This window comes from Populus nigra, chromosome 8 (assembly GCF_951802175.1).
Source record: "Populus nigra chromosome 8, ddPopNigr1.1, whole genome shotgun sequence".
Classification (NCBI taxonomy): Eukaryota; Viridiplantae; Streptophyta; class Magnoliopsida; order Malpighiales; family Salicaceae; genus Populus; species Populus nigra.
In genome coordinates this window covers 21,100,361-21,113,830 of record NC_084859.1, presented here as the reverse complement: position 1 = coordinate 21,113,830, position 13,470 = coordinate 21,100,361, and the positions used below count along the sequence as shown (strand labels likewise).

The following is a 13,470-nucleotide window of genomic DNA, read 5'->3' as shown; positions in this document are numbered from 1 at the left end:
AAAAATTCGATATTAGTTAAAATTTATTTATCAAAAAGAAAAAATCATAAAGACAAAAAGAAAGTCTTTGCCATGGGGGGAAGGTTTTTAACATTAGTTTATTCTCATGCATGAAAAAAAGATTCAAAATTAGTTGAAACCTCTTTATCACAAGGGAAAAAAATCACAATAACATAAAGCAGGTCTTTGTCATGCTTATTTGAAAACACATTCCAACTCGTGTTTTTAAAAAATTTAAATTTTATTTTTAAAATTAATAATTTTTAGTATTTTGTATCATTTTAATGCGCTAATATCAAAAATAATTTTTAAAAAAACAAAAAAAAACATAATCTTGAAATATTTTTAAGTAAAAAATACTTTAAACAGCAACCGCTACCACAATTAATCTTGATATATTTTTACCGACCAGGATTTAGTGATATAGCACGAATCAATTTATAAAAATATTATTTTGTTATTTTATAAAAAAATTAAAATAATATTATTTTAATTTTTTAAAATTAAACAAGATTGGGTCACGGGGCTTTTTTATTAAGTTGATTAAATCCGACCAAGTTAATTTTAATTAGTTTATTTTAAAAACTAACCAGAGTTTGGTTTTGGGTTGGCAGATAAATGCATTGACCGTTTAATAACCGGAAAAATTGGATATAGTTAAAATTTATTTACCAAAAAGAAAAAATCATAAAGACAAAAAGAAAGTCTTTTCCATAGGCTGAAGGTTTTTAACATTAGTTTATTCTCATGCATGAAAAAAAATTCGAAATTAGTAGAAACCTCTTTATCAAAAAGGAAAAAATCACAATAACATAAAGCAAGTCTTTGCCATGCTAGTTTCGAAACGTGGTTTAATTCGTGTTTTTAAAAGATTTAAATTTTATTTTTAAAATTAATATTTTTTAATATTTTATATTATTTTATATTATTTTAATGTACAGATATTAAAAATAATTTTTTAAAAAATAATAAAAAAAACATAATCTTGATATATTCTTTACTCGATTGAACCGACAGCAACAAAAAATGGTACCGCAACACCGTCTCGTGCCAGAAATGAATCTGCAGAATTTTACATACAAAGAGCTCGAAAGAGCTACAGGAGGATTCAAGGAAGAACTCGGTAGGGGTGCTTTTGGAATTGTTTACAGGGGGGCACTAGCCAACGAAGACAAACCGCTCATCGCAGTAAAGAAATTAGAAAAGATGGCCGGGGAGGGCGACACAGAATTCAAAACCGAAGTGAAAGTTATTGGAAGAACAAATCACAAGAATCTGGTTCAACTTGTTGGATTCTGTAACGAAGGGCAAAATCGCCTTCTGGTCTACGAGTACATGAGCAGTGGCTCCTTGTCCAACTACATATTTGGATATTCAAGGCCTAGTTGGCACCGAAGAATGCAAATTGCTTTCGGTGTAGCCAGAGGGCTCCTTTACCTCCATGAAGAATGCAGCTCCCAGATAATCCATTGTGATATCAAGCCTCAAAATATCCTGCCCGACGAATCTCTTAACGCCAGGATTTCTGATTTCGGACTAGCCAAGCTGTTGAAGACGGACCAAACCAAAACAACGACAGCAATCGGGGGGACGAAAGGGTATGTAGCTCCTGAATGGTTCAAGAGCCTGCCTGTCACAACCAAAGTAGATACCTACAGCTTCGGCATTCTCTTGCTGGAGCTAGTTTGCTGCAGAAAGAACTTTGAGATTAATGCGATGCAAGAAGATCAGATAGTTCTTGCAGACTGGGCATGTGATTGCCTTAAAGAAGGAAAGTTGAACCTTTTAGTAGAAGAAGATGAAGAGGCAATGGAAGACATGAAAAGGGTAGAGAGGTTTGTGATGGTTGCAATTTGGTGCATTCAGGAGGGTCCATCTTTAAGACCTGGAATGAAGAAAGTTGTGCAGATGTTAGAAGGAAGTGTTCAAGTCTCTGTTCCTCCTGATCCTTCATCATTTATCAGCACGATCTAAATCTTTTTGTACACATATATATATTCAAAAACTAAGGCTAATGAATGTTACCTATCTACCTTGTATTGAATAATCTGTAGTTCCTATCATTTCAGGGCAATAAGGCTTAAAACGCATGCTTTCAATTATTATTTTTTCCTCTCCAAGATTTAGTGGAATTTTCTAAAAAAAAATCTAGAATATATAAATTGTTAGGATTTTAGAGATTTTCAATAAAGAAAACTTTTATAATTGAAGTGGTCAAAAGAAGGAAGCTTCTGATTAATTTCAATGACATTATCTATTGCTCTAATAACATGTCTTTTTATGCATGGGTTTATCACACAGTCCTTTCTTCGCGTTAACATATATTGGAATAGTTGACCATTGAAAATTACAATCACCTAATGTTTGACTCATTAATGCTGGGATAAGCTTTTCTGAGGAAGTAAACAGGAAGCTGTTATGTTTTTTCCTCCAGTCAAATGATAATTTATTTCAGTTTTTTTATAAATTTATTAAGTTGATTAAATTTAATTAAGGAAATGTTAATTAGTTTATTTTAAAAACTAACCAAAGTTTGGTTTTGGGTTGGCAGATGAATGCATTGACCGTTTAACAACTGGGAAAATTTGATGTTAGGTAAAATTTATTTATCAAAAATAAAAAATTTTAAAAATAAAAAAATTCTTTATAAAAATACTGTTTGTTTTTATGTTTAAAAAGTATTTTTTTTTAAATTTAATTTTTTTTATTTTTTTCTTTATTTAAAATTAATATTTTTGATATTTTTTTATCATTTTAATATGCTAAATTCAAAATTAATTTTTAAAAATTAAAAAAATACTATTTTAATATATTTTCAAATAAATATACTTTAAAAAATAATTAATGTAACAATCCTAAATATGCTTAAATCATGTGATACGCGGAAGGTTTTTAACATAGTTTATTCTCATGCATTAAAAAGATTCGAAATTAGTTGAAATCTCTTTATGAGAAGGGAAAAATCAGTCACATAAAGAAAGTCATGATTGCCATCTTCATTTCATACGCGGATAGTTGGAGACTCATATTTCCTTCCAACGGCAATACCCAGCATAAATAGAGAAGAGGGCTTGTGCCCTAAATCATGCAATGTCTTAAAAAACAGTATCTTCACATCATGGATTTTCAACTACCATATTGTTTTTTCTTCCTTCTTCTTCTGCTTCTGCCATTCTCCATCAATGGTCAGACTTACAGAAACATATCTTTGGGGTCATCTCTCACTGCTGCAAGTGATAACCTTTCTTGGACTTCACCATCTGGGGATTTTTCTTTTGGATTCCAACAAGTTGGTGATGCTGGCTACCTACTTGCCATATGGTTCAACAAAATACCCGAAAGAACCATAGTCTGGTCAGCTAATAGAAATGATCTAGTTCAGGGGGGATCAAGAGTACAACTTACGGCAGATGGTGAGTTGGTTCTAAATGATCAATCAGGCAGACAAATATGGATCCGTCCACAATCGGGTGGAAGTGGAGCCGCCTATGCAGCCATGCTTGACTCGGGAAACTTCGTGGTAGCAAGCCAAGCTGGTGCCAATTTGTGGCAGAGTTTTGATGAACCAACAGATACCCTGTTGCCGTCACAAAATCTGAATTTGGGTGCTCAACTTATTGCTCCCTACCTGGAAAAGAATTATTCAGAAGGAAGATACAAGTTCATTCTACAAGCTGATGGGAATCTCATCTTGTACACCACACACTATCCATTAACTACCTCAAATTTTGCTTATTGGTCAACCCAAAGTTCTATAGGTAGCGGTTATCAGGTGATCTTTAACCAGTCTGGCTATATGTACCTTGTAGCTAGAAATGGTACGGTACTTAATCCTGTATTCTCTAATTCAGTATCAATGCAAGATCTCTACTTGAGGGCAACCCTGGACTATGATGGAGTTTTTAGGCAATATGTTCATCCAAAGACTGATTCCAGTAGCAGAAGCAGGGCTATGGCCTGGACGACTTTGTCAAACTCCATACCATCAAATATCTGCTTGAAAATTACGGGACAAGAAGGCGGTGGAGCTTGCGGTTTCAACAGCTATTGCAGATTAGGAGATGACCAAAGACCAAGTTGCAAGTGTCCTCCTGGTTACACTTTCTTAGATCCAAATGATGAGAGGAAGGGATGCAAGAAAGACTTTATTTCACAGGATTGTGACCATCCATCGCAAGAAATAGATAGCTTTGAGATCAAGGAAATGCCTAACACAAACTGGCCATTTAATGATTATGAAATGTTTGGTTCAGTGGACGAGGATTGGTGCAGACAGGCTTGCTTAAGTGACTGTTATTGTGCTGTTGCCATTTTTAACACTGCTGGACAATGTTGGATGAAGAGAGTCCCTCTCTCGAATGGGGTAACAGATCCAAGTGTTTTTGGAAAAGCCCTGATAAAAGTAAGGAAAGGCAACTCGACTGCAGGTTCAAGTGCAAAGAAGTGTGATAGATCGAATTTGATCACAACAGGCTCGGTGCTTTTAGGTAGCTCCATCTTTCTAATTGTTCTCTCACTGCTAGGGATCTATGTGTTCTTTTCTCGATGGAACCGACAGCAACAAAAAATGATACCGCAACACCGACTCATGCCAGATATGAATATGCAGAATTTCACTTACAGTGAGCTCGAAAGAGCTACAGGAGGATTCAAGGAAGAACTTGGTAGCGGTGCCTTTGGAACTGTTTACAAAGGGGTACTAGCGAACGAAGACAAACCACTCATTGCAGTGAAGAAGTTAGATAAGATGGCCGGAGAGGGCGACAAAGAATTCAATACAGAAGTGAAAGTTATTGGAAGAACAAATCACAAGAATTTGGTTCAACTTATTGGAATCTGTAACGAAGGGCAACATCGCCTTCTGGTCTACGAATACATGAGCAATGGCTCTGTGGCCGATTTTCTCTTTGGAGATTCAAGGCCTAACTGGTACCGAAGAATGCAAATTGCTTTGGATATAGCCAGAGGGCTCCTTTACCTCCACGAAGAATGCAGCTCCCAGATAATCCATTGTGATATCAAGCCTCAAAATATCCTCCTCGACAAATCTTTTAATGCAAAGATTTCTGATTTCGGACTAGCCAAGCTGTTGAAGACAGACCAAACCAAAACAACGACAGGAATCAGGGGGACGAAAGGGTATGTAGCTCCTGAATGGTTCAAGAGCCTGCCTGTCACAACCAAAGTAGATACCTACAGCTTTGGCATTCTTTTGCTGGAGCTAGTATGCTGTAGAAAGAACTTTGAGATTAATGCTATACAAGAACATCAGATAGTTCTTGCAGACTGGGCATGTGATTGCCTTAAAGAAGGAAAGTTGAACCTTTTAGTAGAAGAAGATGAAGAGGCAACTGAAGACATGAAAACGGTGGAGAGGTTTGTGATGGTTGCAATTTGGTGCATTCAGGATGATCCATCTTTAAGACCTGGAATGAAAAAAGTTGTGCAGATGCTTGAAGGAGCTGTTCAAGTCTCAATTCCTCCTGATCTTTCATCATTTATCAGCACAATCTAAATCCTCTTTATACACGTATATGTATATATATATTCAGAAACTAAGGCCAATGAATGTAACTTATCTACCATGTATTGAATAATCTGTAGTTCCTATCATTTCAGACATGTCTAGATCATCTTGTGGGTTGTACTCTAAATTTCAAGTCAAATGATGATTTCTTCTACTTGTCCAATTGAGTAGCAGATTGATTGTAAGGACTGAGTCTTTATCAGCTTGGAAAGAAAAACATCATGTGTAATTACGACATGCACAACAAGGCTTCAAATACTTGCATCCTTCTTCTTCTTTTTTCCTTTTCCATGTTCAAGAGTAGCAAGTAGAATCAAAGAATTATTATTCAAAATATGTGCTGAATAACTAATTACTAACCAGTACTTCAACCTTAAACGGTGTAACTCTCATATATAGACTTGGCCCGTGTAAACAGTATGTTTGTTTCTTAAGTTATATATCGTAATGTAGTCCTAATTAAGATGGTCGGGAAAAAAAATTCCAAGATCATATACCTCAGTTATTAAACCCAACTTAATTCAACTAATTTAGTTGAAATACAACTATCTTAACTTGATTTCCATAAAAAAAAAATTGTTTGTGATTATTAGATTAACTTGACAGGTAATTCACTAACTTATCAAAATATATATATATATATATATATATATATATATATATATATATATATATATATATATATATTTTTAATTTTTTTAAAAAAAATAAAATAATTAACCTCCCTAATCTTTAACATACCTGTTGGTGGCTCCCTTATACGCGGACCGGTGGTGTTCTGATAGTTGCCCATTGGAGGCTTAGCACACTAGCACATAATATTTAACGTGGTTCGGCAAATCGCCTACATCCACAAGAGAGAGGTCCATATTATTAGAGATAGAGAAAGGATACAATACAAATACATGGAGGAGGAGGATTACTTCACTCTAACTCAACTCTCAGCTCTCATTGCTGCACTTTCTCTCTTGGTCTCTCACATTCTGCACTCACTCACTTTCTCTCTGCTCTCTCTCTCTGTGCCTATTTATAGGCAAGAATGGTGCCACCAGCTCCATCTTATGTTCAATAATGGTGGCTGCAAATGGGTTGCACCATTTTGTCAATGGTTGGTGCAACTACCATTGTAGCCTTTTGACAATGGCAACCCTACTTCTTAGGGTAGGCTACAAAGGTTGTTGCCCGTTAATGGCAATATCCCAACAATCACCCCATTTGTCATTTATGTGGGGCAACTTTCCTCTTGCTTCTTCAGCACAAGCTTGCATCCTGCAACTCTTCCAAGTTTACCATTCCGAGAGCGTCTGTGGCCAAGTTTACAAGTACTTGCCACACCTTTCAATCACCAGAGTCACCAAAGCACACCTTTTCTCACACAAAAGGATCACTACAACCAGATGGTCTGCCACATCACATCTGAAGAGTGTTAACGCTTGTCTCTAGGACACAACATTTCCCTTCAAGCTTATCAACCATGCTCGGTCCGGAATGATTCATCAAGCCTTACACCAAGGCTTACAACACCCCCTCAAACGAAAATTTCTATTTCCAAGTGCGATAGTCATTATCTGAGTATCTCAATATGATCAGAAGCTCCCACTCTTCCAAGAGTCTACTCATCCAGGAGTTGCGTCTGCCCTCTGTTCCACTCTAGGAACCACGCCTTACTTCTCCGTGAGTCTCTCACTCTTAGTCCTAAGAATTCAGGTAGCTCTCCACCTTTACCCATGGGGGTAGCCCATTAAAGGTTGATCCATATATGTCTTGATACTTTGAGTATTACAATGCCTTCACCGAGCTCACCACCTTGACAAGAGTCAACTTGTTCCAGGAACCTGCGCATACCCTCTGCTCCTACATGGCAGTCGCGTCTTAATGCTCCACAAGTCACCCACTTATTGTCCAAGGCAAATGTCTTCTAGCTCATTGATTTTTAGCATGGGGGCAATATCCATGAAAGTCAATCCTGCATTTGTCTTCATACTCATCATAGCCACTTCATTGGCTATCCATACATTCGTCCACTTATATCTAGCCATCACATTGGCTCTGGGGCGTTCTGAACTGGGCTCATATCGTGGCCCACACACCTTCTCTAAAGTGTCTTCGCCCGTTGTCATGGGGCAGTCTGAACTGGGGCTCCTATCATGGCTCTCACACCTTCTCTCTAAGGTGTCTTCGCCTGTTGTCATAAGACGGTATGAACTGGGGCTCCTATCATGGCCTCCACACCTTCTTTCTAAGGTGTCTTCGCCTGTTTTCATAAGGCGGTTTGAACTGGGGCTCCTATCATGGCCCTCACATCTTCTCTCTAAGGTGTCTTCGCCTTTCATAGGTGGTTGCATCCTCCTTCAACTGAGATGCTTCAAAGTGGCTCCAAAAATTCTCTACCACCATGTGGACTATGGGAGAGATCACTGCCACTGATCACATAGAAAGAGAGAGTTGTGGTACACTCCTCAATCCTCCATCTCGATTTCTATGTTTGAAGCTTCTGTGCCTTTCTACTGACAACTCCACCTACCAACTCTCTTTGGTGTTTTCGTCTTTCATCATAGGCGGTCGCCTTTTATCACAGGCGTTTTCACCCCCTCAATTAAGTGCTTCTACAACAACTCTCTTTCCATCCTTGCATGCATTGGAAAGGTCTTCGCCTATTGTCTTCATCAAAAGCACAAAAGACTTCCTGTTGTACAACCTTCACACAGTCTCTGCTCTGAGCTTCATCTGGGAACTCTTCTTCTCCTTGTACCTGTTGTCTCATTACAGTACCTCATTGGATCCTACGGGTACTCCTGCACAATCCCGGTGTGTCCTCGTGCAATTTCTGTTCTCCAGATTTCTCCATATTCCTTGCTTATGTTTGACAGCAGCTCATCCTGTCACAACACCTGTCCAAGTCAAAATAGGGTTGCTAATTTTTATCTCCTTGCTGTATTTCTCTTCCATTATCAGGGTCTTCATCAATTCTCCCCTCGAGAAATCATAGTCACCGGATCTAACTTCTTTGGAGAAATCACCACTCCATCAAATCCTTTAACATACGGAACTCAACTGTTCCTTGTGTCGTCATCTTGGTAGTCTTCAACCGTTTCATTACAAACTGCTATATATACAAAAATAGTACCGTATGGATAATCCTTCCACTGAGCAAGTTCCCAGGAAAGATTGGAGGGGTCACACCGGTCCCGCTTAAAACCCAATCTCCTAGACAGAACTTATTAGGCCATATCTATCCATCGTATTGTCTTTCCATATATACAACCATTTGCTAGATTTGTTGCGGCTTTCCTTTTACAAGTGATCTGGAATATCCAGGTTTTATACCTGATTTCTCAACATCTGGCGAGACTACCAGTGCTTAGATTCGTCAAGATTGGTCTTCGTCAATTTTCACTCCACACCTCTAATTGTCCACATGATCGGGTGTCTAGAGTGTCCCAATTTTTCCTTCCCTCAAGGCAATTATAATTTCCCCACATAATAGTTCAACACATGTAATTGGGATAACATGTGAGACTTTTTCTTCTTCATCTCCAACAACCACCATGATGACCTTCAGATGCCTCTGATCGGGCAATCTCTCTTCAATAATTCACCACCACCACTTTCAGTGTGAATATCAACAATCATAACGTACCATTGCATCCGGAATGATCAAATTAGCTGGAAAAAAGTCTGAAATCGTCCAAATCGCATTTTAGACGGCTAAGATTTGATCAAAACAATTCTAGCCTAATCAACAGCCCAGATTCAATCTTAGATCCGGTTGCACGTAGAATCCGCTACATAGGATCCTATCCCTTGGCTCGTGGCTTGGCTCACACTCAGCTCGGCCCTTCTCGGCTAGGCTCGCGGCTGATGGCGTGGCAGGTGGGTCCCACTTTGCTGACGTGTCAGCTGGCTGGATGCTGACATCATAATTATGTCATGCTGACATCATCCTTATTCGGGTCATGCACATACTTCGGGTTGTCTGGTATTCGGGTCGGGTCAGCCCATCTAAGTGAAGAAGACGCATGAGGCGCGTCTGCGCGCATGGACAGCCACCTCGTCGGCGCGTATCGGTGCATGCAGTCATGTTCGACGTTCGATTTTGGCACCGTTTTCACCAGTGGCTTCGTCTCTTTCTCCTCTACACTGTGGTATGGTCAAAACATAATTTTGACAACTTTTATTTTTTTGGGCAAAAATCAAACACCACTTTAAACCATATGCTCTGATACCAATTGTTGAGGATTCTGACTCTCCTATGCGCGAACCGGTGGTGTTCTGATAGTTGCCTATTGGAGGCTTAGCACACTAGCACACAATATTTAACGTGGTTCGGCAAATCGCCTACATCCACGGGAGAGAGGTCCATATTATTAGAGATAGAGAAATGATACAATACAAATACATGGAGGAGGAGGATCACTTCACTCTAACTCAACTTCCAGCTCTCATTGTTGCACTTACTACAGCAGCTCTTTCTCTCTTGGTCTCTCACATTCTGCACTCACTCACTCTCTTTCTGCTCTCTCTCTCTCTCGGTGCCTATTTATAGACAAGAATGGTGCCACCAGCTCCAACTTATGTTCAGTAATGGTGGCTGCAAATGGGTTGCACCATTTTGTCAATGGTTGGTGCAACTACCATTGTAGCCTTTTGACAATGGCAACCCTACTTCTTAGGGTAGGCTGCAAAGGTTGTTGCCCATTAATGACAATATGCCAACAGTACCCTGGCTGGGTCATGTGCGAGTTCGGGCTTAATATCTTTGATGTGAATGGTTTGTTTAATATCTTGAGAAATTTAGTAATTGCAGACAAAAGTGGACCAGTCCATTATAATAATGATAGGAAGGAAAGGTTTATTTTGGCGTAAAGGACAATTTTAGACCAATATAAAAGACTAGTCGTTGCATTTGTTGTCTTGTTTATGTATGACACGTAGTCGATGGCAATGTGACTTTCAAATTGGATTGATTCATGTGTTAATTGTACCGTGCACGTTAAAGTTTCATGCGCTTATTTCTTTTCTTTTTTCCATATTAAAGAGTAACAAGTAAAATCATATATTTATTAGCATTAAGCAAAAGGGTTTTATAATTTATTATTCCACATAATTTAATTTTAAATAATAATATTTATTTTTTAGGTTTAGTTTAGATAATAAATGAGTTTGGTTTTTTAAGCCAAATTAAAGACAATTGAAGATTTGATAGTCAATTGATAGTCAGTTTTCATAAATCAATGACCTGATTGGGAAATGTGCTAAATTTTGGGGTTGATTATTGAGTTTGATAAGAATATAATTGCATAAAATTAAAAGTTGAGAGGCAATTAAAAAAATTTAAGTCTTAAAACCTAAGACTAAGTTGCAAATATTCTGACAAGGCCACTAAAACATGATATTTTTGTCAAGTTTAGAGATATGCTAAGAGTTATCAAAAATCAAATTTAATGGGGAATGTTGAAAATAAATTAAATTTTTGGTTTTTTTTAAATTGAAAAATTAGTCGACCGGTTGAAATAGAGCTGAAACCAATCTACTGGTTGAGAACTGTATGACCAATTATGTCAGAAAAATTACGTTTTCTTATCATATTAAATTATTCTTTGTTTAGTTTAATTTTTTATTTGTCTAAAACTCTATTTTTGTAAATAGATTTATAATCATAAACATAAAATAAGCGTAGAAAAAAAAAACTTAATAAAACATACTTTACTCTAAAAATTTCTTCTTATTCTTTATCCTTTCAATTTAACATTACTATCCATAATAAATTACTACACTAATTTTCTTCCAAAAGGGCTCCATTACCTTACCTCCATGGAGAATGCATCTCGCATTATTATCCAAAGGGTATGTACTTCTTGAATGGTTCAAGAACTTGGCTGTTACAACCAAGGTTACCTGCAGCTTTCGCATTCTCTTCCTAGAGCTAGTTTGTTGCGGAAAGAACTTTGAGCTTGATGTAAGGGAAGAAGGTCAAATAGTTTTTGCAGACTAGGCATATAATTGCTTTAAAGAAGGAAAGTTAACCTTTTAGTAGAAGACAATGAAGAGGCAATGGAACACATGAAAAAGGTAGAGAGGTTTGTGATGGTTGTAATTTAATTTGGTGCATTCATGATGATTCATCTTTAAAACCTAAAATGAAGAAAGTTGTGCAGATGCTAGAAGGAGCTGTTCAAATCTCTGTTCCTCCTGATCCTTCATTGTTGGCATGAGAAGTCTATTACGAATATAGTAGTTGTTTCATAATAGGAATCCAATTACATATAGGAAACAAATCAATCTTGTATATTAATATAGGATAAAATATATTCCGCTGCTTAGGAGGAGATTGTTGCCTATTTGAATTGTAACTGTGCCTATATATATTTCCTCCTTTACGGAGAAGAATACAACACACATGAAAAATTGCAGTTTGCAGAAACCATTGTCTTTCTACATGGTATCAGAGCGAAGGTTGTAGAATTACAGAGTTGCTCAAACCACGAATCTCATACCACACGGTTCTTTTTGTTATTCGTTAAGCTAAATACTTATAAATAATACATGGCTAATCCCACCAGTATTATTCCAGTTCCACCAAATAACACACCAATTATCATCCACCAAGACAACTCTACATTCCCTATAGGTATCATCTTGAATTAAACTAATTATCCATTATGGTCTCAACTTATGGAGATGCGCATTGGCGCTCGTAACAAAGCTGGATATCTTACTGGCAAAATGAAGAAACTCAACCATGAAGATCCCACGTTTACAACATGGATCACTGAAAATCAAAAAGTGAAAAGCTGGTTTATTGATTCAATGAGTCCTTTACTCATGCAGCGGTTTATTCGTCTCCCCACAGCCAAGGAAATATGGGAGGCTGTATCAAAAACCTTTTATGATGGATCAAACGAGACCCGTCTTTTTGAATTAAATCAAAAGTCCTTCTCTATCAAGCAAGATGGTAGATCATTGTCAGCATATTACAATGACCTTATTGCTCTCTTTCAAGAAATTGATCACAAAACTGCTTCTCAAGAAGAAACAGTTGAAGGAGTAGTCCAGCTACATTCAGCAATAACTCGACTTCGAGTTCACATATTTCTAAGTGGACTTGATTCTGATTTTGACCAAGTTCGTGGAGAAATATTGCGAAAAGACCCAAAGCTGAACTTGGAAAGTTCTTACGCATATGTGAGGAGAGAACTTCAATAAAGACAGACTATGGGGAGTTCTAGCTCAATTCCTGAGCACTCTGCTATGATAGCAAATCAAACCGGACAAGGGCTGTCATCTGGGAAGAATCGCAATAATCAAACCGCTGGAAGATATACAAATTTTATATGTGGACATTGTGGTGAATCAGGCCATTCAAAACAAAGATGTTACGAGATCATTGGCTATCCGGAGTGGTGGGATTTTTCAAAAAAAACCAAGAAAGAAGTTTGCAGGAAAAGCTATGGTGACAACAGTTACCAATGAAGTTCAACCTACGGTTGAAGACAAATCACAACCTACAGCTAATGTGGCTCACCCAGGTATTTGTGGTAAGGCAAATGTATTCTCTGCTACTTCTAAGGATAATACTTGGATTATTGATACAGGTGCATCAGATCATATGGTTAGAGACTCTGGTCAGCTACAGTCCCTTAATTCATCTACATACTTCTTTATCTTTACAGCTAATGCCAGTATCTCTCCTACTGCTGGAGAAGGATCTGTCATCCTGTCTAAAACTCTTACATTAAACTCAGTCCTCGTTGTCCCCTCTCTTGAATATAACCTTTTGTCAGTCGGCCAAATTACCTCTGCACTTAATTGTACTGTAACTTTTTGGCCTTCATTTTGTGTTTTTCAGGACATTCTGACCCGGAAGATTCTTGGTTATGGTGTTAAATGAGGCAAACTCTATTACTTGGAATTAACAGAGACTGAAGGACAGAAATTCAGTC

The 13,470-nt window shown here is 37.5% G+C and overlaps 2 protein-coding genes across 2 annotated transcripts; both read left to right on the top strand.

Annotated features, from left to right (window-relative positions):
• The first annotated feature begins 1,026 nt into the window (after positions 1-1,026).
• LOC133702028 (G-type lectin S-receptor-like serine/threonine-protein kinase LECRK1) lies at positions 1,027-2,004 on the top strand. Its single transcript, XM_062126208.1, has one exon. It carries the CDS (start codon positions 1,027-1,029, stop codon positions 1,972-1,974), a length of 948 nt encoding a protein of 315 aa, XP_061982192.1. The 3' UTR covers positions 1,975-2,004.
• A 1,056-nt stretch (positions 2,005-3,060) lies between these two features.
• On the top strand, positions 3,061-5,690 carry LOC133701421 (G-type lectin S-receptor-like serine/threonine-protein kinase LECRK3). The gene has a single exon (XM_062125332.1). The coding sequence runs from the start codon at positions 3,086-3,088 to the stop codon at positions 5,513-5,515; it is 2,430 nt and encodes an 809-aa protein (XP_061981316.1). The 5' UTR covers positions 3,061-3,085; the 3' UTR covers positions 5,516-5,690.
• The last annotated feature ends 7,780 nt before the right edge of the window (positions 5,691-13,470 follow it).